Source organism: Pristiophorus japonicus, chromosome 15 (genome assembly GCF_044704955.1).
Source record: "Pristiophorus japonicus isolate sPriJap1 chromosome 15, sPriJap1.hap1, whole genome shotgun sequence".
NCBI classification, from domain to species: Eukaryota; Metazoa; Chordata; class Chondrichthyes; family Pristiophoridae; genus Pristiophorus; species Pristiophorus japonicus.
In genome coordinates, this window is record NC_091991.1 from 52,699,771 (window position 1) to 52,725,584 (window position 25,814).

A 25,814-nucleotide genomic window follows, 5' to 3' on the forward strand; every position below is an offset into this window, starting at 1 on the left:
CAGTGGTCATGGCCTCAGTGATGCCCCTTCCCATGATAGCCATCACTGTCTCCTCCATTGGGGTTAATCATGCAGGCGTGCTTGTCTTCTTTCTGTTCTTTCCTGCTACCTCCTGTTATGTGCCACCTTCTCCTGCAAGAAAGTGGGATATGTGCCAATGACTGTCCTGCAAAATTTTGGGGTGATGTGACTTTCATGGAAGAATAGCTGCTAATGTGTGTGAGCTGTGAGTTATGGGTGTGTGGCTTGAAACTATGCTAAGTGTGTGAGGGTGAGGTAAAGCAAGGGATATGGGGACCGAGCGGGAAAGTGGAATTGAGGTTGAAGATCAGCTACGATCTTATTGAATGGTGCAGCAGGCTTGAAGGGTCGTATAGCCAACTCCTGCTCCTAATTCTAATGTTCTCATGAATTGAAAGGTTGAATACTGATTGATCGAGATTGTTTGTAGGTGGATGATGAGGGTGTAGTGAACTGAACAGTGATGAGGCTAGTGGTACAGTTGGTAGGATAAAGCTTTTTGAAGCTTAAACTAATTTACCTTGACAACTCATGTCAAATTGTTAAACTTCTTCTTGCACTGCATCCATGCTCTTGGAGCTCTATTTTTGGCATTGAGCAAAAGCAATGAACTTCCTGATACCTGTTGAAGCAAATATAATACACCTCCCTTTTAAGAGGTGCAGGCTATGTTAAAGTAGCGCTAGACACCCGGAGTATCAGGTCCGCTGCTGATGTGTGCAGCTAATGAGCAGCACGGGTAGCGCTGGCTGCGCGCAGCAATCATAGAAATCTGCAGGTAGCACGAATTTAATGACATGTCTACAACACAATGAATGGGCAAGATCCCCACGCCCTTTCTCAGGTCTTATGCTGCCTGCTACCGTTCAATACATACTTATGTAATGAATGAATGGTGTTGAACTAGCTCAGGGGAGGCTGGTAGAGTTGGCAGTGATATATCAAAGCCTGGATTTTCCTTCAGTTTGTGGGTTTGTGACAATCTAGTCCTAACATCTGCCAATGTGAAACTACGCTTAACCTGCTAAATTGTCCAAAACCATCACTAACTATGCAGGGTGGATTGGTGGCCAGAAATCACCTTTCCTCTCTTTCTGTCTCAGCACCAGGTTGTCAGGGAAAATTCCAAACACCCAACACCTTCTTTGCTCAAGAACGCTCTCTCAGCTCACTGTGCCTGTCACAGAATGATCGATCACAGTGTGGAAACAGGCCTGTATGGGCACTTAAAAAAAATACCTGAGGCAGTGCAGCCAGCCCATGATGCTGTAGCAAGATATGGCAATGAGACATGGGGCCCCAGATGTGCTGGAAATGCCTGGGGAATCCACCTTAAATAAGTAATGTGCTGGCCCTGGAAAGTGAACATGGTGTAAGAATAAAAATGCTTAGTAATGATAAAATTGACTCTGTATATATATAAATGATAAAAGTGTAGATTACATGGAAAGGCTGCAGTTTTGAAAAATACAAAATGGATAACTTCCCCATGTGTTCTCTGGCTGGGCAGAGCCCAAGGACAAAGGAAGCATGGCTTTGAAACTCATCAAACTAGAAAAGGTGTTCATTGGAAAGCCATTAACCAAATCAAGGAATGGCACCGAGCCTCCAGACAGACACAAGTATGAGGAGAAGCCAATCAGGAACGGCCGTGGAAACGATACCCAATTCTGAGGCTTTCTGAGAAACAATGGACTTAAGGGGTATAAAACCCAAGCACAAAGATTTCTAGCTCTCTTTTCTTAAGCACAGGGCAAAGACCAAGAAGCAGGCTATGTGCTTTGCCAGAGGGAAGTGAAGTATACTTTTTTATCAATCATTATTGTAACATCATTGTATCTGTTGTAACTAAGTCGATCCGTAGGATAGCTGACGACTGCTGTTTCTCTGATAGACGTGCATGTGTGTGTGTTCAATAAACTATTTCAAATTGTTTTAAAAGAATCAGTCTTGCTGTCAATTTAATGCCAGAGATTTAGAAATCTTACAATGGGTCAAATAAAGCAGAGGTTCTGCTACCATTGCTGTGGAAACTGAATGCAGGCCTATACTTTTACTGCAATGTTACTGTTATTACAGATTTATTCCACATTTTTTGGTATTTCAATATCTCATATTTATTTCTGAAAACTCTTGAGGAACAAGAAATGCTACTTAGTGGTTTAGGTGAAACAAGATGAAAGGATGTAAGAGAACAATAGGCCCCAGAACATACACACGGACCCTGACATACATACCAATCTATGACATTGCTAACCATTGTGAAGACTGAAGGCATTGGCTTCAGCCCCCGCCACAAATTCCATACCCTTGCTACCAGCTCCATCCCTCTCACCAGCCAGTACCTAATCTGAACCAGACTATTTTTAACCTTGCCCTCCCATTTAACCCCGAGCTGAGCTATCAACTCCATATCCTCTCCTTCACAAAGATCGCCTACATCCAGCTCCGTAACATCGTCCACTTCCATCCTACTTCAGCTCTTCTGCTGCTGAAACAATCACCAATATCTTAGTCACCTCCAGCCTCCCATCTTCCACCTTCCATAAACTTCAGCTCATCCAAAACGTTGTTGCCCATATCCTATCCCACATCCACTCCTGCTCACCCATCACCCCTACCCTCACTGACCTACATTGGCTGTTCTTAGTCGTCTCGAATTTAAAATCACCCTTCTGTTGGAAACCTTCTTGGGTCCATCCTTTCCTCTCCCTGTAACCATCCTTTCCTCTGCCTGTAATCACCCTTTCCTCTCCCTGTAACCATCCTTTCCTCTCCCTGTAATCACCCTTTCCTCTCCCTGTAATCACCCTTTCCTCTCCCTGTAACCATCCTTTCCTCTCCCTGTAATCACCCTTTCCTCTCCCTGTAACCACCTTTCCTCTCCCTGTAATCACCCTTTCCTATCAATGTAACCACCCTTTCCTTTCTCTGTAACCATCTCAGCATTACAACTCTCCCAACACTCCGTCCATCTGATTCCAGCTTCCTGTGCATCAGTCTCCTTTGCCTCACCATTGGTGGCTGTGCCTACAGATGCCTATGACCCACGTTCTAAAATTCTCTCCCTAAACTCCTCTTCTTCACCACCTCCCTCTCTTCTTATGCAAAGAAGCCATAAAGCAAATACATTACAATCTCCTTTCCCAATGAATATCACGACAGTTTCCAAAGTCACCACACTGTTCACTGTTACATTTTCCAATGTACAAGAGGTCAATGATAGCTGTCATATGTGTAGTCTGAAGTCATTTGTGGGTGTCGATAAGTGAGCATGCTTGTGTTACAGTTGTTAATGTGTGAAGCCGTTAGAAGATGTAAGCTTTCATCTGTAAGTTGCAGTTGAATGTGTGCCCTGCTGAAGTATGGGTATGCGTGAGACACAGTGAATGAGCTATCAGGTTGTGTGAGGGTATGACATGGACAAACAGTACTGGTGGGGCAATATAACATTTTATAGCATGTCATCCTGCACCACCAACCTGGCACATGGTAGTCTATAAGATTCTTTACAATATGCCATCTTCTCCTGCAATTGTTCCTAGACATTGTACACGGTGTTCTCCCTGCGTACTGTCTGCCAGGCAAGGTACAATGCCATCTTGTGCGACGGGTGCTCTGGAGTGCACTGCTCACACTAGTTTCATGCAGCAGTACAATCATTTTACCAGCCATCAAACACGGCTTTGAGATCTGCGCATCACTAGCCCCCAGATTCTATTTCAGTTTTAGACATCAGTTGCTTTTGGCAAGTCACTTTTTATCCCCCCAGCCCCAAATCAGCCTTAAAGATATATGGGGAGAAATTCATGAGCACTCCGTTTGGGGCAGTAAGTTTTGAAAGTTGAAAGAAATTAGCGTCAGGCGCTAAGATTTTTCAGCTTTCAACATATTTGGTGTTTGTGTTCCAGGAAGGAAGTGCAGCGCTAAATCAAAGACTCCACTTCCTTCCTGGAGTGGGGCAGTAGTAGTGCAGCGCTACACAATGGGCCGTGCAGTGCTGCCGTGTTCCGAGGCTCCTTCCCTCCCTTAAAGGGAAGGGCCATTGCTGCAGGCTCTGCATTGGGACCAGTGTGCTGGTCCCTGACAGCAGCCGCGATCTGGCTCGATCAGCCCGATGCACCCCAGCAGAATGTTGGGCTGATCGATCGCAGCCGGAGAAGAATCAAAAAAATTGAAAAGCACTATTTTAAAAATATTATTCTTACCTGGCATCCTCCCCTTTGAGTTTCGCCCTCGAAGCGCCCGGCCTCCCGATCAACGCCTCCTGCAGCTGCCGATGTTTTCGCCCAGCAATGCCGCAGGGGGCGGAACCAAAGTGCGGGTCCAGGGCGATACCGGGGCAATGAGCACGGCAATGAGGTCACAATCTCCGGGCGAAGGAGATCGGGTTGCAACGTCCTACCACTGCCGCAAACCTCCCGCCGAAGTTACTGCGAGTCGATCTCCTCGCCACGCCTGGTCAGTACATCGTTAGCGTCCTGTTATCACCCCATGGAGGCGATAACAGGAGGTGCTAAGGAGGCCAATTTCTGGGCCGTAAAAAAAAGATATTCAAAGAACATAAAAACATTTTTAAAAAATTAAAAATCAAAAATTCTCCCCATGCAACCATTTTACCTCTTAGTGCCTATATCCCTTTAATTTTTCCCAGGCCCTTAAGGGTTGCTGTGTTGCCTCTCATAAAGCTCCCTTGCTGGAATGCACTCCCAGTGCTTGAAGCAATAGGTGTTAGGTCTGCATAGCATTTATTTAAATGAGCTGACCTCCTGTTGACTCACACGGTCAGCGGTTTGCCCTGTAGACATGGTCTATGTACAGTAGTCCCAGTGTAGTGCAGCTACAACCTCATTCCTGACCTCTATATACCTGAGGCCATCATGCCAAAGCAATAACATGTTGGAAGGCCTCAATCTCACAGCAGCTCGCTGGGAGAGTGTCAATGAGGCTGGTGCCTCTTCAGCCTAGAAAGGTGGCATGAAAAAAGTTAATTTGAAATCTGAAGCACTGACCTGAATTTCCTGCAAGGGTGAGATCGGTGACCCACATCTTATAGTTCGCCGTTCTATGTGCCAATCTCAATGTTGGAAACTTACTCCAAAATCTCCTGCTTTTGTAAGTAGAATACGCTGCAGCAAGTATAGCGATGAATCATAAACGGCCACAGCCAATGGCCCATGTTTACTGCACAATCATGGGCAGTCCCTCGAAATCGAGGAAGACTTGCTTCCATTCTAAAAGTGAGTTCTCAGGTGACTGTACAGTCCAATGGGGGAATTATAGTCCCTGTAACAGATGGGGCAGACAGTGGTTGAAGGAAAGGGTGGGTGGGAAGTCTGGTTTGCCGCACGCTCCTTCCGCTGTCTGCACTTGGTTTTTGCATGCTCTTGGCGACAAGACTCAAGGAGCTCAGCGCACTCCCGGATACTCTTCCTCCACTTTGGACGGTCTTGGGCCAGCGATTCCCAGATGCCAGTGAGGATGTTACACGTTATCAAGGAGGCTTTGAGAGTGTCCTTGAAATGTTTCCTCTGCCCACCTGGGGCTCGCTTGCCGTGTAGGGGTTCCGAGTAGAGCACTTGCTTAGGGAATCTTGTGTCGGGCATGCGGACGATGTGGCCTGCCCAATGGGGCTGGTTGAGTGTGGTCAGTGCTTCGATGCTGGGGATGTTGGCCTGAGCGAGAACACTGACGTTGGATTTGCAGGATCTTGCGGAGGCAGCACTGGTGGTACTCCTCCAGCGCTTTGAGATGTCTGCTGTATATAGTCCACGTCTCTGAGCCATATAGGAGGGCAGGTATTACTACTGCTCTGTAGACCATAATCTTGGTGCCAGATTTGAGGTCCTCGTCTTCAAACACTCTCTCCCTCAGGCGACTGAAGGCTGCACCAATTCTCATTTCGATCACTTGAATAATCTAAGATGCATCCACTTCAAAAAACTGTTCGCGTATCTCCGAGATTTGACCTGAACACTTTTGGATGAACTCATTAAAATTTGCAAATAAGCAACATTATTATTGTTTGAGTTCAGGTGCCACAGAGACAAAATTTACAGCTCAGTGTCCAAGCATTTGATGAACGATCTTTTTAATTTCCACTCAAAATACAAGTCTTCCCAATCAAATAACAAAGTATCCAACATACAACGGAGAAGAAGAGTTATTGAGCATTTATATTATCAAACTGTCACAGGACGGGAGAGTGGAGAGCACCAGTTCCAACTGTCACAGGACAGAGGGGCCGAGTTTCGGCCTGAGTTGCTCCTGTTTTTTTGGAGCAACTGGTTTAGAATGGAGTATCTTAGAAATTTGAATTCTCGGCATTTAGTTTGCTCCAGTTCTAGTCAGTTAGAACAGTTTCACTTTGGAACAGAATTTTTTTTTCAAAAGGGGGCGTGTCCGGTCACTTACGCCTGTTTTCAAAGTTTAGGCAGTGAAAACTTACTCCAAACTAACTTAGAATGGAGTAAGTGAAGATTTTTGTACGTTCGAAAAAACCTTGTCTACACTTTAGAAAATCAGGCGTAGGTTACAAATTAGGCGTAGGGAATGGGGGGGGGGGTTTAAAGGGAAGTTTACAAACATTAAACACTTCAGTTTTACAAATAAAGAGCCATCATCAATAATAAATGATAAATACATCAATAAATCAACCAATAAATCAATCAAAAAAATTAATAAAAAATAACAAAAATTAAAAAAATCAATAAATAAAACATTTTCTACTTACCGACTGCAGCATCGGGAGTCCTCCAACAGCGTGCTGGGACGGCCCCCCCAGTGTGTCTCTGTCAGTGTCTCTATCTCTCTGTCTATCTGTGTGTGTCTCTCTCACTCTCTGTCTGTCAGTGTCTGTGTTTCTGACAGCGAGAGGAGGGGGAGAAGGGGGGTGGGAGGGGGAGGGGGAGAAGAGTGGAGGAGAGGGGGTGAGAGGGAGGAGAGGGGGAAGGGGGGAGAAGGGGGGAAAAGGGGGGGAGAAGGAGCAGGGGGGAGAAGGGGGGGGAGAGGGGGAGAAGGGAGAGAGGAGGGAGGGAGGGAAGGAGAGAGGGAGGGAGGGAAGGAGGGAGGGAGGGAAGGTGAGAGGAGAGAGGAGGGAGGGAGGGAAGGAGAGAGGAGGGAGGGAGGGAAGGAGAGAGGAGGGAGGGAGGGAAGGAGAGAGGAGCGAGAGAGGGAAGGAGAGAGGAGGGAGGGAGGGAAGGAGAGAGGAGGGAGGGAGGGAAGGAGAGAGGGAGGGAGGGAAGGAGAGAGGAGGGAGGGAAGGAGAGAGGAGGGAGGGAGGGAAGGAGAGAGGGAGGGAGGGAAGGAGAGAGGAGGGAGGGAGGGAAGGAGAGAGGAGGGAGGGAGGGAAGGAGAGAGGAGCGAGAGAGGGAAGGAGAGAGGAGGGAGGGAGGGAAGGAGAGAGGAGGGAGGGAGGGAAGGAGAGAGGGAGGGAAGGAGAGAGGGAGGGAGGGGAGGAGAGAGGGAGGGAAGGAGAGAAAGGGAGGAAGGGAAGGAGAGAGGAGAGAGGAGGGAGGGAGAGAAGGAGAGGGGGGGAGGGAAGGAGAGAGAAGGGGAGGAGGGAAGGAGAGAGTGGGGGGGGGAAGGGAGAGAAGGAGGCTGAACGGCCGGGCCCAAGACTTCGGGCTGGATTTACAGGTAGGTGGCGTCGGGTCTCGGGGCGGGGGGGGAGAGTCGCGGAGGTCCGGGGGGAGGGGAGGGGAGAGTCGCGGAGATCCGGGGGTGGGGTGGGTGCGGCGCGGAGGTCAGGTCGAGTCGGGGGGGAGGGGGGGGGAGGTTGGGGTGCCGGGGGGGAGGGTGGGGCGGGGGGAAGCAGAGGTCGAGTCGTGGGGGGGGGAGAGCGGGAGTCGGGTCGGGTCCGGTCGGGTGGGATGAGCCTTATCCACGCAGCCCAGTGAGGCCATTCGGCCAGGGCTAGGGGCTGCGTGCTTCGGGCCTCTCCCACAGTTTTGGGTGCCTGGAGCTACTGCACATGCACGCCCACTGTAGCGCGCATGTGCAGAGGTCCTGGCACTGTTTTCAGCGCAGGGACCGGGCTCCGCCCCCAACAGCTCATGCTGCATCGCGCTCAGCTCCAGAGGGCCTGCAGGGAGCCGGAGAATAGGTACGTTTTTTTTAGGCGCACTTTGTGGCGCGAAAAACGGGCGTCCAGGTCCGGGTTGCGCCGTTTTAGGCACGGCCCGAAACTTGGGCTCAGAGAGTGGAGAGCAGCAGTTCAAACTGTCACAGGACCATCCAGTCATGCCCCGGTAACTGACCCCAAAGGAAGTGGAGTGTGGGAAATTGCACTCCGCTTCCATTGAGGGGTGGAAAGGCCAATTCTGCGGTGGGAGCAGGACTTCCTCGCTGGGGGCTAAAATTCCCTGCCCCAGAAGGTTACCGCCCCCAAGATGGGAGCCTGTGTGGGGAGGCAGAGAGAAGATGAGGGGAGACGATGGCGGGGGATGAAGGGGAGAGTGGTGGAGGTGGGGGGCGGAGAAACCCAGGGCGGGGGACAGGAGGGGCCACATTGCAGCGGAGGTCTGGAGGGGCGAAGTATGTTGGAGGGGCGGGCCTGGGGGCTCTGTGCCTCGGTGCGGGGAGTGTTCAGAGTGGGGTGGACGGGTTGACTGCGCAGATGCTGGTTGGTGGATGTGGTGTGGTTGACGTTGCGGGGGCGTGGCTCCAGGGTGGCCGGGGCTGGAGGCTCGACATCCGGGGGTGTTCGGCATTTGAGAAGGATTCTGACGGGCCAGGGCGGGTTGGGTGCGGGGGGAGTGTTCCCGGTGTTGGGTGGGTCCGGAGCCGGGGGGTTCGGGGGGGCACACTCTTGGGATGGGGGGGTGGGCTGTTTGGGGCTGGGATTGGGAGATACTTCTTCACTCGGGGAGTTGTTGGCCTGTGGGTTTCCCTGCCGCGGAGAGTTGTTGATGCCAGTTCATTGGATGTGTTCGGGACGGAGTTGGATGTGGTCCTTGCGGCTGGGGGGTCGGGGGGTGTGGAGGGGGCGTGGGGGGGAGGTGCTGGGGTGGGTGATCAGCCATGATCTTGTTGAATGGCGGTGCAGGATCGAAGGGCCGAATGGCCTACTCCTGCACCTATTTTCTATGTTTCTATGTTTCTATGTTTTTTATACTGATATAAAATGGTTCTAATTATTCATTACTGTAATGCACCTGCATTAAATAGTTCACCTCTTCTGCTGGCTGTGAGCCACAAGCCATGTCCTTGATAATGTTATCAATGTTATGTCTACTTAAAACTTAAACCTAGCTCTTTAATTTAACAGGGAAATATGTAATCATTATCCCACAGACAACGAAAACATAATTATGTGTTGAGCATTTTTAAGCAAAGGTCTTGACAAATAATGACAGATATTCAAATGACAGATATTCAAACTCAGATTTTTCTCTGCAGCATCAAATTCCAGCTTCAGATTTCATGGTAAGATTGCTGTTGTGCTTTTCTTCATTTACGAAACATTCAAAGGGTATCAAGGGATATGGATCAAAGGAGATTGTTGTGTATGGAGAAAGAGTCAGACTGAACACTGTGAGCTCAAAGTAAGGTGTGACCTTAGTCTTTTATTACAGCTCTACAGAGTGCCTCTCCAACCTGTGAAGCCTTCTTAAATACCTGTACTCCCAAGGAATTATGGATCTCTTGGGACTCCAGGGAATGAGCCCTCTGGTGGCTGGACAGAGTGAATACAAGTCCACATATATAACAACATTCCCCCCCCAAAGTCAATAGTGTAACTATTTACAATGTGAGTCGATCTGGGGCCCTTCTTGCCCTGGTTGATCGTCTCGGTGTGAAAGCTGGTGTTGTTGAATCATTTGTTGGGCCCTCGCTGGGCTGCTGTGGATAATGGGTTCGGCTTCATGGTCAACCGTGGTGTCGGTTACCACTGGTGTGTGTGTTGGGGGATCAAAAAAGGTAGGGTCCAAGGCGGGTTGCTCAGGATAATCCGTGACTCTGAGTTTGATTTGGTCCAAGTGTTTCTGGTGAATGAGTCCATTTGAAAGTTTGACCTGAAATACCCTGCTCCCCTTTTTGCCGGGAAGCCACTTGGGACCTTGTCCATAATTTAATATAAATACAGCATTATTGACTTCAATCTCACGTGAGACACTTGCGCTATCATGGTATGCACTTTGTTGAAGCCGCCTGCTCTTTCCCTGTTCATGAAGATCAGGGTGAACTAAAGAGAGACTTGTCTTAAGTGCTCTTTTCATGAGCAGTTCAGCAGGTGGGATCCCAGTGAGTGAGTGGGGTCTCGTGCGGTAGCTCAGCAGAACTCGGGATAGGCAAGTCTGCAGTGAGCCTTCAGTTACCCTCTTCAAGCCTTGCTTGATGGTTTGCACTGCTCTCTCTGCCTGACCATTGGACGCTGGTTTAAACGGGGCAGCTGTGACATGTTTGATCCCGTTATGGGTCATGAATTCTTTGAACTCAGCACTGGTAAAACATGGCCCATTGTCGCTCACCAGGACATCGGGTAAGCCGTGTGTGGCAAACATGGCCCACAGGCTTTCAGTGATGGCAGCGGACATGCTAGCCGACATTATCTCACATTTAATCCACTTAGAGTACGCGTCTACAACCACAAGGAACAGTTTACCCAAGAACGGACCTGCATAGTCGACGTGTACCCTAGACCACGGTTTGGAGGGCCAAGACCATAAATTTAGTGGCGATCCCTGGGTGCATTGCTTAATTACGAGCATGTATTACATCTGTGAACGCAGGACTCTAAGTCCGCATCGATACCGGGCCACCACACCTGGTATCTGCCTATCGCTTTCATCATTATGATGCCTGGGTGGGTACTGTGGGGGTCATTGATGAAGGTGTCTCTGCCCTTCTTGGGGACCGCTACTCGATTGCCTCACAGAAGGCAGTCAGCCTGTATAGACATTTCATCTTTGCACTGCTGGAATGGCTTTATCTCCTCCTGCATTTCCACTGGGACACTGGACCAGCTCCCATGAAGCACATTGCTTTTGACTAGAGATAATAAGGGGTCCTGGCTTGTCCAGGTTTTGATCTGCTGGGCAGTGACGGGTGATCGCTCACTCTTAAATGCTTCCATAACCATGGCTAGATCTGCGGGCTGCGCCATTTCCACCCCCGTGGTGGGCAATGGCAGCCTACTGAGAGCATCGGAGCAGTTTTCTGTGCCTAGCCTGTGGCGGATGGCGTAGTTCTATGCGGACAACGTGAGCACCCATCTCTGGATGCGGGCCGATGTGTTGGTATTTATCCCTTTACTCTCAGAAAACAGGGATATAAGTGGCTTATGGTCAGTTTCCAATTCGAATTTTAGCCCAAACAGGCATTTTCTTTACCCCATAGACACATGCTAACACTTCTTTTTCAATCATGCTGTAGGATGTCTTAGCCTTAGACAGATGCATAAGCAACCGGTTGCAATTTCCCAAAATCATTAGCTTGTTTCAATACACACCAGACGTCATATGACGACACATCACATGCTAGTACCAAACGCTTACATGGATCATACAACACAAGGAATTTATTTGAGCATAACAATTTTCTCACTTTTACAAAGGCATTTTCTTGGCTTTTGCCCCAAACTCATTCGTCCCCTTTTCGTAGTAAGACGTGTAGTGGTTCTAGCAGTGTGCTGAGACCTGGTAAGAAGTTACCAAAGTAGTTCAAGAGTCCCAGACACGACCGCAACTCCGTCATGTTCTGTGGCCTCGGTGCATTCTCGATTGCCTCCGTCTTCGCGTTGGTGGGCCTGATGCCGTCCGCCGCAATCCTCCTTCCCATGAACTGCATTTCAGGCGCCAGGAAAACGCACGCAGAGCGTTTTAACCTGAGTCGACTAAAAACCTCCTCCACGTTCTGCAGATGCTCGACTGTGTTCCAACCTGTGACCAAGATGCCATCCTGGAAGACCACGGTGTGCGGGACCGACTTCAGTAACCTTTCCATGTTTCTCTGGAATATCGCTGCTGCTGATCGGATTCCAAACGGGCATCTGTTATAAACAAAAAGACCTTTGTGTCCGTTGATGCAGGTGAGGGCCTTCGATGATTCCTCCAGTTCATGTGTCATGTAGGCTGAAGTCAGATCCAGCTTCGTGAACGTCTGTCCTCCCGCCAGCGTTGCAAAGAGGTCGTCGGCTTTTGGTAGTGGGTATTGGTCCTGCAGGGAGAAACGATTGATAGTTACTTTGTAATCACCACAGATTCTGACGGTGCCGTCTCCCTTGAGGACTTGGACGATAGTACTGGCCCACATGCTGAACTCGATCGGTGAAATTATGCCCTCTTGTTGCAGCTGGTTTAGCTCGATCTCTACCCTTTCTCTCATCATGTACGGTACTGCTCTCGCCTTGTGATGGATGGGTCGCGCCCCGGAATTAGGTGGATCTGCCCTTTTGCTCCTTGGAATTTCCTGATGCCTGGTTCGAACAGCGAAGGAAATTTGTTTAAGACCTGGGCACACGAAGTGTCGTCAGCGGGCGATAGCGCTCGGACATCGTCCCAGTTCCAGCGTATCTTTCCCAGCCAGCTCCTGCTGAGCAGCGTGGGACTATCGCCCGGTACTACCCAGAGTGGTAGCTTGTGCACCGTTCCATCGTAGGAGACCTTTACGGTAGCACTGCCAATTACAGGAATCAGTTCTTTAGTGTAAGTTCTTAGTCTCATGCGAACTGGAGTTAAGACTGGCCTTGAGGCCTTGTTGCACCACAACCTTTCGAAAGTCTTTTTGCCCATGATGGACTGGCTCGCACCCGTGTCCAGCTCCATTGACATCAGGAGTCGATTTAGTTCAACATTCAGCATTATCGGGGAACAATTTGTGGTGAATGTGTGCACCACATGTACCTCTGCCTCCTCTATCTGAGGCTCTGGTTCGTAGTGATCCTCCATGGATCTGTCCTCCTCTGCAACGTGGTGGTTTGCAGGTTTAACAGGCTTAGCAGCTTTCCTGCACACTCGTTGGAGGTGTCCCATTGTTCCACAGCCCTTGTAAACGTATCCTTTGAATCGGCATGAATGGAAACGATGATCACCCCCGCAGCGCCAACAAGGTGTTAATGGCCCAGCATTCATCATCTTCGATGGTGGACTCTGAGACATCTGCAGACATGTAGCTGCAGGTATGTGTGACCTGCCCTGTGCGTTACGATTCGAAAACAACATCACTTTGTTCACAGTACTTGTAGCAGCACTTGTGTGCTGAGAGATTTGCTTCATATTGTCACTGGTGGCAATGAACGCCTGGGCTATCGCTATGGCCTTACTCAAGGTTGGGGTCTCTACAGTCAAAAGCTTGCGAAGTATGGTTTCGTGGCCAATGCCAAGTACGAAAAAGTCTCTGAGCATGTGCTCCAAATGTCCTTCAAATTCGCAATGTCCTACAAGGCGTCTCAGCTCGGCGACATAACTCGCCATTTCCTGGCCTTCAGACCTTTTGCAGGTGTAGAACCGGTACCTCGCCATCAGAACACTTTCCTTCAGGTTCAAATGCTCTCAGACCAGTGTGCACAAAGCGTCGTATGATTTCTCCGTGGGTTTCGCTGGAGTGAGCAAATTATTCATGAGGCCATATGTTGGTGCCCCACAGACGGTGAGGAGGATCAGTCTACGTTTGGCAGCATTCTCTTCCTCATCTAGCTCGTTGACCATGAATTATTGGTCAAGTCGCTCCACGAAAGTTTCCCAATCATCTCCCTCCGAAAATTTCTCCAGGATGCCCACTGTTCTCTGCATCTTTGGGTTTGCTATCTGTATCTCGTCGTCAGTTGTTGTGTATGGAGAAAGAGTCAGACTGAACACTGTGAGCTCAAAATAAAGTGTGACTTTAGTCTTTTATTGCATGTCTTCAGAGTGCCTCTCCAACCTGTGAAGCCTTCTTAAATACCTGTGCTCCCAAGGGATTATGGATCCCTTTGGACTCCGGGGAATGAGCCCTCTGGTGGCTGTACAGAGTAAATACAAGTCCACATATATAATAGTGATGACCTGATTATATGGGATAACTGAGAAACTAAATGGCCTACTCCTGTTCCTATATTTCACAGAATGTTGTCTGGTATCCATTCCGATGTAATAAAACAAATTTCCTTACATTATAGTTACTCATTATTAGAAATACAAATGGTCAATAAATTCTCTTCAAAAGTATATATATTAAGCTAATATATATATATAAAGTAAAGCAAATAATTATCTATAGCCTTTCCATCATTTGGTTTAATTGGTTGGAAACCATTAACTTTAGATTGGTCTCCAGCTTTGAAAATCACCCTTTCTTAAGACTGTAGAACTACTAATTGTGTTTGTAGGCTCAGGATTTTGTATATATGTAAGGAGATTTTTACAGAAACAAAAACAACATTTTAATCTTCCCAGTGAGATATATGGCCCAAGACGAATAACGTACAGCTCAGAAGAGATCATGGTCAAACTTCAGCGGATGCTTGTTTGATGATATGAAAGAAGCACATGCTGCTCCCAAACCATGCAGGTCAAGTACTAGATAAAACAAACATTGGCCTGGAATTTGCAGTCAGCGGCAAAGTCAAGGCGTTCGCCACTGGCTCTGAAGTAAGCATCGCACAAAGATCTTGCGATCTCTGTGTCGAGATATTGGGGTTTTCCGACAAAAGGAACTCAGCTAAACAGAGTATAGTGGGAATCTCATCGTGCGAGCTGCTGTGATGTCAACAAGCTGTCTAAGCAGCCAATCAAAACGTAAAATTCTCACAAACAGCTCACAACACAAATAGAAGTGGGTAAGCTCTTAAAATTCTAACTTTTTTAAAATGTTGAGAGCAAAACAAAGATTGGGGCTCTCACATCAGGAAAAGGCAAACCTGAAATAGATTTCTTAAAAATGTTAATTTTTATTAAAATGGATAAATTCTGCAAAATCCTGATGTTGCGGTCAGTTTCCAAGGCGAAATGACGGTGAACACAGCCAGTTTGCTGTCATCTGGACCGCAAATTCTGTGCCATTGTTGTAAGTTGTTTCTCTGAGTATACACTGAGGAGTTGCAATGCTTCCAGTCCAACTGCTGTTGCTAAAATTGATAATAAATAATTCATGCGAGCATTGGAAATATGATTAAAGAACTGATTGAGAGCAATAACTCATGAAGTTGCCAGGTCACCAGCATCATTATATGGCAGAGGTGATAAACGTAGCTTCCATTCAGGAGATACCCAAACGCCATTGATTTTAATGGTGAGGCAGACAGCAAAATCCCATTTTTGTGAAGCTAACAGCACAATGGCGCAACTTGAACAACAACTTTTGGATATTTGCATTTAACTGCACATCTGCTCCTCACCTGAAGTTCTTGTATCTTTTACACATATTTAATGGCGAGCACCACAGCCTCACCGTTATTTTGACAGCAGATTCTGGGCCATTATAATGAACTTTTCATTGTTTAGACAGAACAGGGCAAAAGTAATTTCCTTTTTCTTTTGTGCCGTGAAACTGACTCTACCATTACAATGGTGCAAGTTCCCAGAAAATGCTGGGCCAGTATGTCAAGTAAGTGTAGTGCAAGGGGACATAGGTACAAAGTGATATAAGACCAATGTCAGGAAGCACTTCTTCATACACAATGTGATTAAAACTGTTATGTTCAGAATAACTCCACAAATCTGTATACTATAATCTCAAACCATTGTGAGCTTGGTTTCTTTAATGTAACTCCAGAGTGAGGAAGCAGCATGGTAGACTGTCTTTTATACTTGCTTGCCCGGAGTGTGCAGGTGATCCTTGGGTGTCCAACATGTGTGCCCCCTGGTGGCAAGTCTTACACACTAGTAAAGTTTATGTACATAACAGCACTCCCCCTCCCAAAGTCTCAGATACAAGTTATTTAAAGGTTGAGGCGATCCAGGGCTCTATGTTCCTGGGTTGATCGCCTGAGTTGAAGTCCTGGCATGGATGACTCGGTTGGATCATTGCTGCACTGCAGTGCGGCTGGTCTGATCGGACTGTCGGGCATGGTGGGTTCATCCTCGTGGTTGACAGCAAGGTCGGTTGCTGGTTGGATGTGTGTTGGTGGATCAATAATGGTAATGTCCTCTTCAAACTGTTCTTGGTTGTCAGTGAATCATAATTTGGTCTGATCCAAATGCTTTCTGCACATTTGTACATTCAAAAGTTTGACAACAAACACTCTTTGGCTAATACAGTGCCAGCAGCCCATTTGGGACCATGACCGTAATTAAGAACAAACACAGGGTCATTAACCTCAAATACGCGATACAGCCGCGCGATCGTGGTACACGTTATGCCGGTGAAGTCGTGTTTCTACATAATCATTGAGATCCGGATGGACTAAGGAGAGCCTGGTTTTGAGTGCTCCCTTCATTAACAATTCTGCAGGGGGAACACCAGTAAGTGAGTGGGGTCGCGTCCGGTAGCTGAGCAGAATCCGAGATAACCGGGTCTGCAAGGAACCGTCCGTCCCACATTTCAAGCTCTGCTTGATAATTTGGACTGCCTGTTCTGCTTGACCATTAGATGCGGGCTTAAATGGGGCAGACCTGACATGCTTGATGCTATTGCGGGTCATGAACTCGTTGAATTCCAAGCTGATGAAACATGGTCCATTGTCCCTAACAAGGACGTCGGGCAAACCATGGGTGGCGAACATGGCCCAGAGGCTTTCAATGGTGACAGTGGACGTACATGATGACATTATTATACACTCAATCCATTTAGAGTAAGCGTCCACTGCTACAAGGAACACCTTTCCTAGAAAGGGGTCAGAAAAATCTACGTGGACCCTGGACCATGGTTTGGAGGGCCATGACCACAGACTCAGTGGGGCCTCCCTTGGTGCATTGCTCAACTGTGAGCAAGTGTTACATTGGTGAATGCATGACTCCAATTCCAAGTCAATGCCGGGCCACCAAACGTGTGACCTGGCAATGACCTTCATCATGACTATGCCTGGGTGGGTACTGTGTAGGTCGTGTATAAACATTTCCCTGCCATTTTTTTGGCAAAACCACGTGATTCCCCCATAGGAGACAATCCGAATGGATGGACATTTCATCCTTGCGTCGGTAAAACGGCTTAATTTTGTCTTGCATTTCCCGACCAGCTCCCATTAAGCCAACAGCCGACCAGCTCCCATTAAGGACACAGTTTTTTATTAGTGATAGCACAGGGTCCTGGCTAGTTCAGGTCCTGATCTGGCGAGCCGTGACGGGTGATCCCTCGCTCTCAAAAACATCCATTACAAGAAGCAAGTCTGCGGGTTGCGCCATTTCCACCCCGGTGGTGGGCAATGGTAGCCGACAGAGGGCATCTGCACAGTTCTCAGTGCCTGGTCTGTGGCGGATTACATAATCATACGCAGATAACGTTAATGCCCACCTTTGGATGCGGGATGAAGCATTGGTGTTAATACCTTTGCTTTCTGAGAACAGCGAAATGAGCGGTTTGTGGTTGGTTTCGAGCTCAAACTGGAGTCCAAATAGGTATTGGTGCATTTTCTTAACCCTGTATACACATGCTAATGCTTTTTTCTCAGCCATACTGTAGGCTCTTTCAACCTTAGATAAACTTCTAGATGCATATGCAACCGGCTGCAGTTTGTCTGATACATTGGCTTGCTGTAACACATGACCGACCCCGTACGAAGATGCATCACAAGATAGTACTAAACATTTACACGGGTCATATAATACAAGAAACTTGTTAGGTTTCTGGCCTTGTTAAAGGCTGTCTCTTGAGATTTACCCCAAATCCAGTCATCACCCTTGCGTCGCAATAAATGCAAAGGTTCCAGCAAAGTGCTCAACCCCGGTAGAAAGTTACCAAATAGATGAGGAGTCCCAGTAACGAACGCAGCTCCGTCACATTCTGTGATCTGGGTGCATTATTGATGGCCTCTGTCTTTGAGTCCGTGGGTCTGATGCCGTCCGCCGCAATCTTTCTCCCCAGAAATTCGACCTCTGGTGCCAGGAAAACACACTTGGAGCATTTCAGCCTGAGTCCCACTCTGTCCAGTCGCTTTAGAACCTCTTCCAGGTTGTGCAAGCGTTCGGTGGTGTTGCGACCAGTGATCAAGATGTCATCTTGAAACATCACGGTGTGCAGATCTGATTTCAGCAGACTCTCCAAGTTCCTCTGGAAGATGGCCGCAGCCGAGCGAATCGCAAAAGGGCACCTGTGGTATATGAACAGTCCTCTGTGCTTGTTGATGCACCTCAATTTTTTCGAAGGTTCAGCCAGCTCCTGTATCTTATAAGCAGTGGTTAGATCTAGCTTGGTGAACGACTTCCCCCCTGCTAGCATTGCGAACAGGTCATCCTCTTTGGGTAGTGGGTACTGGTCCTGTAATGAGACTCGGTTGATCGTTACCTTGTAATCCCTGCAGATGCTGACCGTCCCATCGCTTTTCAACACTAGTACAATTGGACTGCCCCACTCATTGAACTCGACTGGTGATATAATTCCGTCTCGTTGAAGCCTGTCCAGCTCGATCTTCACTTTCTCTCGCATCATATATGGAACTGCTCAGGCCTTGTGATGAATGGGTCGTGCATCAAGGACTAGATGTATTTGCACTTTGGCGCCTGTGAAGTTGTTTAGCACTTGAGCGCATGAAGCATCATCCACCAAAGACAGTGCTTTGATGTCGTCCCAGTTCCATCGGATCTTTCCTAGCCAGCTTCTGCCGAACAGCGTGGGCCATCGCCTGGTACAATCCATAGTGGTAAATCATGCACAGTTCCATTGTACGATACCTTCACTGTGCACTGCCAATGACTGGTATGAGCTCTTTGGTGTAAGTGCACAGTTTTGTGTGAATTGGGCTTAGTTTTGGCCTTTGTGCCGTGTTGCCCCACAGTTTCTCAAAAGCCTTCTGGCTCACAATTGACTGACTCACCCCCGTATCCAATTCCATGGAAACTGGAATGCCATTTAATTTGACTTTCAACATTATTGGAGGGCTTTTGGTGGTGAAGGTGTGTACCCCATACACTTCCTCTTCAGCCTCGGGTTGAGTTGCCTCTCTTACTCGTTCAGCGTGATCCGCGCCAGATCGGTCATCTTCTGCCGACTCTGCCACGTGGTGAGTCGCAGTACGTTTGCACATTTACTGGAGGAGCCCCATTGTTCCACAGCCCTTGCACACGTACTGCTTGAATCGCCATTGATGGGCTCTATGATTGCCCCTGCAGCGCCAATATGGTGCTAATGGATTCGCATTCATGCCCCACAGCAGAATCTGAGTCATCCTAGGTCTGGCCTCTGCAGGCATGTAGGCCCTGCCATGTACAGTTCTGCCCGCTGAAGGCATTATTTTATGCACAGTACTTGCAGGTGAGCTTCGATGCTGCAAAGATATCTGTTTAGTGTTATCGTTCGTGGACATGAAAGCCTGGGCTATCGTGATGGCCTTGCTCAGATCTGGGGATTCAGCAGACAGCAGTTTGCGAAGAATGACCTCAAGGCTGATTCCAAGCACGAAAAAGTCCCGCAACATTTCCCCCAAAAATCCAGCAAATTCGCACGGTCCAGCAAGGCGCCTTAGGTCGGCAACGTTTAGGCCCTCGGAGCGATGGTGCATGTAAAAGCAATACCTGGCCATTAAGATGCTCTCCTTCGGCTTGAGGTGTTCCCAAACCAGCATACACAACTCTGCATATATCTTGTCCGTTGGTTTCGTTGGTGCTAGCAGTGTTTTGACGAGGCCATATATTTTGGACCCATAAACAGTGAGGAGAATCGCCCTGCGCATGACCTCAGTATAGAAACATAGAAACATGGAAAGTAGGTGCAGGAGTAGGCCATTCGGCCCTTCGAGCCTGCACCACCATTCAATATGATCTTGGCTTATCTTGCAACTTCAGTACCCCTTTCCTGCTTTCTCTCCATACCCCTTGATCCATTTAGCCATAAGGGCAACATCTAACTCCCTTTTGAATATATCCAACGGACTGGCCTCAACAACTTTCTGTGGTAGAGAATTCCAAAGGATCACAATTCTCTGAGTGAAGAAGTTTCTCCTCACCTTGGTCCTAAATGGCTTACCCCTTATCCTTAGACTGTGACCCCTGGTCTGGACTTCCACAACATCGGGAATATTCTTCCTGCATCTAACCTGTCCAATCCTGTCAGAATTTTTAATGTTTCTATGAGATTCCCTCTCATTCTTCTAAATTCCAGTGAATATAAGCCTAGTCGATCCAGTCTTTCTTCATATGTCAGTCCTGCCATACCGGGAATCAGTCTGCTGAACCTTCGCTGCACTTCCTCAATAGCAAGAATGTCCTTCCTCAGATTAGGAGACCAAAACTGCACACAATACTCAAGGTGTGGTCTCACCAAGGCCCTGTACAACTGCAGTAAGACCTCTCTGCTTCTATACTCAAATCCCCTCGCTATGAAGCTCAGCATGCCATTTGCTTTCTTTACTGCCTGCTGTACCTGCATGCCTACCTTCAATGACTGATGTACCATGACACCCAGGTCTCATTGCACCTCCCTTTTTACTAATCTGTCACCATTCAGATAATAAACTGCTTTCCTGTTTTTGCCACCAAAGTGGATAACCTCACACTTATCCACATTATACTGCATCTGCCATGCATTTGCCCATTCACCTAACCTGTCCAAGACCCCCTGCAGCCTCCCAGCATCCTCCTCGCAGCTCACACTGCCACACAGCTTTGTGTTATCTGAAAACTTGGAGATATTACATTTAATTCCTTCGTCTAAATCATTAATGTATATTGTAGATAGCTGGAGTCCCAACACTGAACTCTGTGGCACCCCACTAGTCACTGCCTGCCATTCTGAAAAGGACCCGTTTATTCCCACTCTTTGCTTCCTGTCTACCAACCAGTTCTCTATCCATGTCAATTCATTACCGCCAATACCATGTGCTTTGATTTTGCACACTAATCTCTTGTGTGGGAACTTGTCAAAAGCCTTTTGAAAGTCCAAATACATCACGTCCACTGGTTCTCCCTTATCCACTCTACTAGTTACATCCTCAAAAAACTCAAGAAGATTTGCCAAGTATGATTTCTCTTTCATAAATCCATGCTGACTTGGACCGATCCAGCTCATTGGCCACGACGTACTAGTCAAGACGCTCAACAAAGGCTTCCCAATCATCACCCTCAACAAATCTCTCAAGAATACCAACGGCAGCCATAACCACGTGAAAGTTTGAGATGTTACTCGTCGCCAGTTGTTATGCTCAGAATAACTCCACAAGACTGTATACTGTAAGAGACCTTGGTCTCTTTAATGTAACTCCAGAGTGAGGAAGCAGCATGGTAGACTGCCTTTTATACCTGCTTGCCCGGCGTGTGCAGGTGACCCTTGGGTCTCCAACAGGTGCGTCCCCTGGTGGCAAGTCTTACACAATAGTAAAGTTTACATACATAACAAAAACCTGCAGTGCACTTTTGGATAGGGTACACAGTCTGGATTTAATCAAGAGATAGTTAGATGATGTGATGGGAGGACTGTATGTTTCCATGGAAGGCTGAAGTAGATGGGCCAAATGACTCCCTTATCTTTGTGTGTATCTCAGTGTCAGCTTCTGTACTTGGACAGTGCACACAAGCAAAACTGAGCAATTTACTACTGTCTCATGCTGTGTGAATTGTGTGTGTTTCGTGCTGTATGGATTGTGCGTGTCTCGGTGGCAGCTTGTTTACACATTTAAAGAGCACACAGGTTAAAGGCATTGAGGAGCTGCTACAAATATGTTAATGTGTCAAGTGATCGGGCTCATACCACTTATAGCAGCTGCAGCACTATGTCTTGTGAAATACAACAGCTCTTTGTGCTGGAAGCTTCTGCTGTACGTGGCTTGGAATGAGAGGCACAGCATCAAAGGACCTTAAGTCACACGGCCCTCAGGTCTCCAATGGAGCACAGTGGGTATTGTTACCGTATTGGATGGCGTGGGGGAAGCTGAGCATACTGAACAAACCACAAAAAATAGGTTCACAGGCCAGACTGTTGAGAACAATGATACCAGGGTGATTTTAACTCTCCCGGGTCGGTGGGAATGAAACAGGAGGACAGTTTGCGCTCCGTTTCTGCTGATCTGCCATTCTAATGCTGCTGGTTTTGGAGGTGTATGAGGGTGGCAGCGTCATTAATAAATGAACATCACGGATCCAATGATGTACATAGACTCCGATGGAATTGTCACCCTCCCCTGAGCTGGGTGCCTGCTGCAGCTTGCCTCCCTCCCCAGGTAAACCTGTCAGCAAACCAGTGAAGCTTTCCGTGGTGGATCCTGGGGGAGGAGAAGTGCTTCTCCGAGCCCCACAAGGACCTCTGCTGCCCCAGATGTTCTCCCCAACTCCGAGACCCTGTAAACAACCCCTCTCCTCGACTGACCATGCTGCCCGCACCCTGCCACCAAGGCTAGTGAGCGGCCTCTGGGCTGCCCAATTTTCGGCCTTCCCCAGCTGAGCAGCTGACTGACAGGATTGAAATGGAGCCCGCCAGTTAAAATGCGACTCACATTCCCGCACGTGATTACTGTCCGCTCCTGCCAGCTTCCCCTCGGGGAGGTAATATTGGCCCTACAGTGTTTGGAGGGGTAGACACGTTAATGGGCTCTCCACACAATGACACAGCTGGCAGACAATTCACCAGTTGTTTTTCTCAAGAAATATTGGACCAGGATTACACAACAGTAACTGCTCCCAGAAGAAGCTTTCTACTTGCAGGCGTTAAACTCCTTTCAAAACACTGGAACTTTTGACTAAATGATAGTTTAAATGACGGGATACAAAGAAATTTAAAGGTAGGCCCCAACATTTGGCCTTAACCAGCTAATAATCAGCAGAAATGCTTTTTATAAAGATCGCAAAACGTATGTGTGCAAGTGATTCTCTGCTGAGGGACTGAACTTGCGCAACCTTCTTCCCACAGCTGCTTCAGCCAAGCAGCGGCATGATCCAAGTCTGCAATCCCAGGCCTCTCATACCAGTGACTCACTGTCACACGCCCGACATATTTGACTGAAAACATTGTCGGTCACCAAGAAAAATAAACAAAGGGCATCTGTGTGCAACTACCCAGCACGAATTGTCTGCACACTTCTCTGTTAATGCATTGTTCCACAACAAGCTACACTCACAGAGAGGGATTCTACTGTTCTCCTTAGAGCCTATAAAGAAGAGAAACGCTAGTGAAACTCTTCACAACAGTGACTGTTGTGCTTTGAAAGCAATCTTAAGAAGATTGATATATCCTTTTAAAATCTAATAATAGTTCACTTATGTGATACTTTTGCTGTACAATTGCATAGAAAATATTTAATAAACACATGGATAGTGATGTGTCATTGCCTTATTTTCACATGCAAGGAAAACCTCAGAATGGTAATTCAGCTTGCTTTTGAAACACTCTCCAAACCCATAGTTAACTCTATGATAGTCTCTGTATAGTACAATGAGCAAACTATCACTTAATGTTAAGTAGCATATCCTGTGACCTGGAATTGAAGTTTGCTCAATGATTTGATAGATCAGTATCTCCTAAAGCGTTCTACTCTGCCTTCAATGGAAATAAAAATCAGGAGAGATGTAAACCGGGCTACCGACTCGTTTTCACCAGTTTTACACTATCGCACAAGGTAAAAATCTACCACACAGATATGGACACACGCAGGCACGCATTTAACACACACACATCATCATCATCATAGGCAGTCCCTCGGAATTGAGGAAGACTTGCTTCCACTCTAAAAGTGAGTTCTCAGGTGGCTGTACGGTGCAATGTGGGAATTACAGTCTCTGTCACAGGTGGGGCAGACAATGGTTGAAGGAAAGTGGGTGGGGAGTCTGGTTTGCCGCACGCTCCTTCGCTGCCTGTGCTTGATTTCTTCATGCTCTCGGCGATGAGACTCGAGGTGCTCAGCGCCCTCCGGATGGTCTTCCTCCATTTTGGGTGGTCTTGGGCCAAGGATTCCCAGCTGCTGGTGGGGGTGTTGCACTTTATCAAGGAGGTTTTGAGGGAAAACACACACACAAGCAGATATGGACACACACAGACACACATTTAACACACATGTGAATATGGACACATGTAGATACACATTTAACACACATGAGGATATGGTCACACACAGACACATATTTAACACACATGTGGATATGGACACACGCAGAAACACATTTAACACACATGTGGATATGGTTACACGCAGATACCATTTAACACACATGTGGATATGAACACACTGAGAAACATATTTAACACACATGTGGATATGGACACACGCAGAAACACATTTAACACATATGTGGATATGGTCACACGCAGATACCATTTAACACACATGTGGATAGGGACACACACAGGCACATATTTAACACGGATGTGGATATGTTCACACGCAGACACATATTTAACACACATGTGGATATGGTCACACGCAGACAAACATTTAACACACACATATTTATGGACACAGGCAGACGCACATTTACACATGTAGATATGGACTCACGCAGAAACACATTTAACACACACAGATAATGCCACATGGACATATGCACAAAGGCACACACCAGCACACACACAATCAAGTAGATACAGATTTTTGCATACACGTGAATAAAAACACACACCAGTGCGCGCACAAAGACAGGTAACAATGGGAGTGAAGTTTGTCTTGGGTGGCAAAACGGGCAATAGTACATCAGCCATCTGTTTTACATTGTGCCTGATATTTGTTGTGGAATATTGGGCAGAATGTGAAATGGATTGCCAATTCGCTGTTGGCCATTTTCTGCTACCGCCCAAGACAAATTCCACCCACAATATCCTTATCTCCCCAAGATAAATAGGTCTCCCACAGTATCATTATATGACCTTTTAAAGAACTTTTGCCTTTTTTCTCATTCAAATCAAGTTTTTTTCATTATACCCCCATTGCTCTTACCTTTATTCCTCTTGGGAAGTACAGTTGCACAAACATTGGTGGAAAATATCAGCAGGATCAGAGTTCTCCCCTGCATTTTACCAAGGGATCAATTAGTGTAAGTGCTTGAAGCAAAACGCCTTCTTGGTGGTTATATATGAGAATACTGCACAGCTCAGGCGAATCTGAAAGTCTCCTAGAAGCTTGTTAAGTGCATCGACAGCAGTGGCTCTCTGTAAACTTGCCTTGACTCTCAAAACATCTGGTATACATCAGCAGGCTGCAATACGTACGTGTGCTGTCACTCAGTCAACCAGCTGCTCTCCCTCACTCCCTCTCTCACACACAAACAGACACTTTCATATAATGTAGTCACACCTACACAGCTACTCTCATACACACTTCAGAGCCCAGCCAAGTAGGTATTTAACAGATTATTACATAGACTTTTGCAGGCAATCTGTACTACAGTGTATTATACTGTAAGTGTAGACAGATCTGCAATCTTTGCATTCCAAATCCTGCCAATGGTATGTAATGCTTCCGTTTTTAATAAACCCTACGTGTGAGTTTCTAAATAACCTTTTTCCCACGATGCTATATCTCTCCCCACCTTCAAAAGCCTCATTGAAAACCAACTCATTCAACTCTGCTTTAACTTCACCTAGATGTCCTCAGTTCCTGCTTGATCTTCTAATCTTCCCCCTTCTCATTCTTCCAAACTACCACAGAAACCATTCAGGTTTCCATCCCTGCCACAGCACTGAAACAGCCCTAACCAAAGACACAAATTATATCCTCTCTGATATGACTGTGATGCAGAATCTCTACTTGTCCTTCTGGACTTCTGTGATCGAATATGGGAAAGTGAACTGAAACCAGCTTT

General features: G+C 47.3%; 1 protein-coding gene across 1 annotated transcript in view; it reads right to left on the reverse strand.

Annotated features, from left to right (window-relative positions):
- Positions 1-25,173, reverse strand: part of LOC139281475 (protein FAM180A) — an 88,221-nt gene extending 63,048 nt beyond the window's left edge. Inside the window, exon 1 of the mRNA XM_070901646.1 lies at positions 24,950-25,173. Coding sequence (XP_070757747.1) covers positions 24,950-25,025 — 76 coding nt within the window. The 5' untranslated portion in view covers positions 25,026-25,173. The remainder of the gene's footprint in view (positions 1-24,949) is intronic.
- Positions 25,174-25,814: the final 641 nt, after the last annotated feature.